This window comes from Salvia hispanica, chromosome 5 (genome assembly GCF_023119035.1).
Source record: "Salvia hispanica cultivar TCC Black 2014 chromosome 5, UniMelb_Shisp_WGS_1.0, whole genome shotgun sequence".
Taxonomy (NCBI): Eukaryota; Viridiplantae; Streptophyta; class Magnoliopsida; order Lamiales; family Lamiaceae; genus Salvia; species Salvia hispanica.
This window is the reverse complement of record NC_062969.1, coordinates 29,610,037-29,614,435: the sequence shown is the minus strand read 5'-3', so window position 1 is coordinate 29,614,435 and position 4,399 is coordinate 29,610,037. Positions and strand designations below refer to the sequence as shown.

The following is a 4,399-nucleotide window of genomic DNA, read 5'->3' as shown; positions in this document are numbered from 1 at the left end:
GAAACATAGATCTAGCAAGAGAAGTCACCAAGTATTGACGAGCAGCGCCATGAGCATACCTTCTTCTAGACTATGAAATCGCCAAACAAAGATTCAAAAACTTCGAGTTGAGAAAACGAGGGAGGCGACTTTAAACAAAACGCGATGAAATGAAGGACAACAAAAGAGGGAAAAAAAATTCAATTTCTGGACGCAGCTCATGAGGCAAAATAGTATCGTAGGTGAGAAACCCGAAAAGGTATAATCGAGGAAAATCGATTATAGCCAAGAGCTTTTTACACGAGCCCGCTTGCAAACAATTCATGGGTGATCTAACTCAAGAGCTTGACCACATTTTCTTGGAACAATCCCTAAATTTACACTCCATAGTTATGAATTATAGCCAAACCTCACTACTTAATGAGATGAGAAATGCGACACATACATTGATGAAAAGCAACTTAAACAAATACTACTACTAGCATTTGAAATCATAGATTCATAAATATGCAAAAATCATAAATATGTCAATTTTGGCTAATTATTGAACCTCTTTACAAGTACTACATTATTAAATGTGATGCTTCTCCATGGCGGGTCCTCATTGATTGAATTTGATCAAGAAAAGCGATATAAAGATTTGTTCTTGCCATGCTATACTGTAATTTCTGAGTGATAAGAGTAATGTCATCCGCATTTTGAAATGACAGTTCAGATCTTTGGCTCTCTTTAGAAAATCCAATCAAGATCTGATCCATCTCCATATTCAATTGGAAGATGGCGGCGTTATCAGTCCCGAGCATCTTGAAAGAGAAGAAATTCCCCTTCGTATTCGCCTTCTTCCTCTTGCTCATACTCGTCACATTCCTCCTCATCTCCAACTCTCACTCCCCAATCCCCATCGCCACCAATCTCGCCGGCTCCATCTCCGCCGCCACTCCAGTGCCCCTCTCCTCTTCCGCCGCCGCGTCTCCTGAAATCCCGGCCGCCGCCGCCCCGCCTCCTCCGGTTGGCGGCCGTGTTGATTATCAGGATGTGGAGTGGGAGCTGTGCAAGGGGGTGGATGTGGATTTCATACCCTGCTTGGATAATTGGAAGGCCATCAAGGAGCTGCAGTCCCGGCGGCATAAGGAGCACCGCGAGCGGCATTGCCCCGACACGCCGCCGCGGTGCTTGGTTCCTCTCCCCCAAGGCTACAAAGCTCCGGTTGCTTGGCCCAAGAGCAGGGATATGGTGAGTCCTTTCATTCTTCATTTCTTGTGTATTTGGACTCTCAATTCATTAATTCTTGTTGAAATTGCAATTGATATTTGAAAGAAGTTGCAAACTTCAATAGTTTGAAATCCACATCCTCTTATGATTTGAAACAGTTTGTATAATGTTTCATCATGTCTGTGCAAACTGAATTATTGACAATTTGCTGCTTGATAAATGTTTAACTAGATATGGTACAACAATGTTCCACATCCCAAACTTGTCGAATACAAGAAGGATCAGCGGTGGGTGGTCAAATACGGGAACTATTTTGTTTTTCCTGGCGGTGGTACACAATTTAAGAACGGTGTCAAGCATTACATTACAACTATTGAAAAGGTAATGAACTGTCTTTCGTTGTTACTTCATTGTCTGCATACAGTTATCTTAGAAACCGACTGGGAGGCGATAGGTGAGGGTAAAAGCTTAAGAGAATAGGCCATGCCTGCTGATATCGTTGGAGAATCTTCTTATGGTGTTTACCGTATGCATATTGGTTGGTTAATTGGTTTGTATATCGATGCATTGTTTAGTATGTGTTTACCGTATGCTTATTGGTTAATTGGTTTGTATATCGATGCATTGTTTAGTATGCAGTATGCTAGGTGGTATTGGGGAGATCAAGTGTAACAATGAGTATGAGTAAAAGTAGAAGCCTTTTATTTTACAGATGAAAAGATTTCCTTTTCTGGCTCCGATTTTCCTCGGTTACTATTTTTTTAATTTGAATAAGAAAATTTTCTCATTCAAACAAACAAGGATCTCACCATTTCACTCTTAGTCTTGGCCAGGGTATCATATACTATATGTCTAGATGAATATTGTTTTTCTTGTTTTCTGAACTACCATTAGTTAGTAGGAGTATGTGTTTTGTGAGTCTTGATATATAGTAGTATCTGATATCTAAACTTTTTCACTTCATATCATGCCCTAAAATTCAAGTAGTACTGCTTTCTTTGCTTCGTTACACTAGATGTTACCAGAAATTGGATTTGGGAAGAAGACAAGGATAGTTTTAGATGTTGGCTGTGGTGTAGCTAGCTTTGGTGGTGCTTTGCTGGATAGAGATGTCATGACTATGTCATTTGCCCCGAAGGATGAACATGAGGCTCAAATTCAGTTTGCTCTTGAACGGGGAATTCCAGCTTATCTCTCAGTCATTGGAACGCAAAAGCTGACATTTCCTGATAATTCTTATGATGTAGTCCACTGTGCAAGGTGCCGGGTTCATTGGGATGGAGATGGTATTCACTCTTTTCTGATAGCTTTAGTTCTTTTCTTCGCCGTATTTTAATCGTAAGGTGCCGGGTTCATTGGGATGGAGATGGTAATCATAAGGTCCATTTTCATATTGCAGGTGGACAACCGTTACTGGAACTAAACAGAATTCTTAGGCCCGGAGGGTATTTTATATGGTCGGCCACACCAGTCTATAGAAAGGATGATAGACACAAGAGTATCTGGCAATGTTGGTTATTCATATACTCCCTCATTTTTTTGTTATCAGAAATAATTTATGGGACACACTGTGTAGAAACTCAATCTAGATTTGTAATGATTATTAGATATTAGATGGATTAAATAGTTAACACTAGATTTTCAGCCTCCGCCAACTAAGCTGTATTTTGCTCGTAATAACATATTTTGGATCTTGTAATTCATCGTTATTGCAGCTATGGTAACCCTGACAAAGTCAATATGCTGGAGTGAAGTGGCAAAAATATCTGCTGTTGGTGCTAATGATGTTGGACTAGTTATATACCAAAAGCCCATTACATCTTCCTGCTACAAGAGTCGCAAGGAGCAGAATCCACCTCTCTGTGATCAGAGTAGGTCCAACAGTTCATGGTATTTGTTGCCAAAATTCGATGAGTTCCCATCGTTAATTAAGTTACTTCTACTATTGCTTTTACATCTATTCCTACAATAGGTACATGCCTCTGGACAGTTGCCTAGTGCCACTTGCGGATGAGTCCTACACTTGGCCTTCACCTTGGCCACAGAGGCTCAAAGAAAAACCTCGAGCCCTCTCCGAGCCAGACGCTGAAGTAAGCTATAGAGATGACAGCACTCACTGGTCTGCACTTGTCTCTGAGGTTTATCTTGGAGGCCTCGGTATAAACTGGTCAAAGTTGAGAAATGTTATGGATATGAACGCACGCCATGGAGGGTGAGATACTACTTTTCCCCGAAGAATCTCTTCATTTTCCTTTCGTGTGTGTTTTGAGTTGAAATGTCAGTTTTGTTTTTCATGCTGTTTACAGGTTTGCTGCTGCACTCGTTAATCTACCTATATGGGTAATGAATGTCGTACCCATTCAGGAAGCAGATACTTTACCAGTCATCTATGATCGAGGGCTGATTGGTGTTTATCATGATTGGTGCGAGTCATTCAATACATACCCGCGAACGTACGATCTTCTGCACTCGAGTTTCCTCTTTGCAAATTTGAGTAAGAGGTACCGTTACAGTACCACCAAAGCTGCACAGCACTTCTATATATACTTCATGTATTTCCTTTACGTATAGAACTTGAGCTGGTTTGTGCGTTCAGGTGCGATATAATTGAAGTAGCTGCAGAGATGGATCGTATATTGAGACCCGACGGGTACCTGTTGGTTCAAGACACCGTGGAAATGCTTAACAAGATTGGCCCCATTCTGAAATCCCTTCACTGGGATGTAAATTTACATCAAGATCAGTTTCTTGTTGGCAAGAAAGGTTTCTGGAGGCCGGGTACATAAGCTAGACCCTTACCACAATCTACTATGTATAATATTTTCTTCAAGGACAAAAAATGTTCTATTCACATTGCTTACAAAATAATATAGGTATTTTGGAGTATACTGTATTGTTGGAAAGGCTTTTTATAGTAACAGAGTTGGAAAGAGATCACAGTGCATTTTGTTCATGTTTAGTTTTGATGCTAAAAGAGGATAAAAAACGAAAAGGAAATGTGAACTTGTTTAATTTCAATCAATGCTGTAATAAGATGAGGTTGAGGTTGGTAGGATATCTCCATTATGATTGCTCATTATTCATTGAATGTTAGTAAATTCGTGGATGACCTCACATCCTTTGTGATATTACTAGGAGGGTGGCATGGAAAAATATTTGAATTTAAAAAAAAATGATTACTTTTGTAGAATTTTAGGTATGTATCAAT

General features: G+C 40.0%; 1 protein-coding gene across 1 annotated transcript; it reads left to right on the top strand.

The window, feature by feature from the left end:
* The first annotated feature begins 556 nt into the window (after positions 1-556).
* Positions 557-4,128, top strand: LOC125186414 (probable methyltransferase PMT23). The gene is made up of 8 exons (XM_048082774.1): positions 557-1,212; positions 1,423-1,572; positions 2,207-2,477; positions 2,591-2,701; positions 2,907-3,081; positions 3,164-3,403; positions 3,498-3,692; positions 3,788-4,128. Exons 1-8 carry the CDS (start codon positions 757-759, stop codon positions 3,975-3,977), a joined length of 1,788 nt encoding a protein of 595 aa, XP_047938731.1. The 5' UTR covers positions 557-756; the 3' UTR covers positions 3,978-4,128.
* Positions 4,129-4,399: the final 271 nt, after the last annotated feature.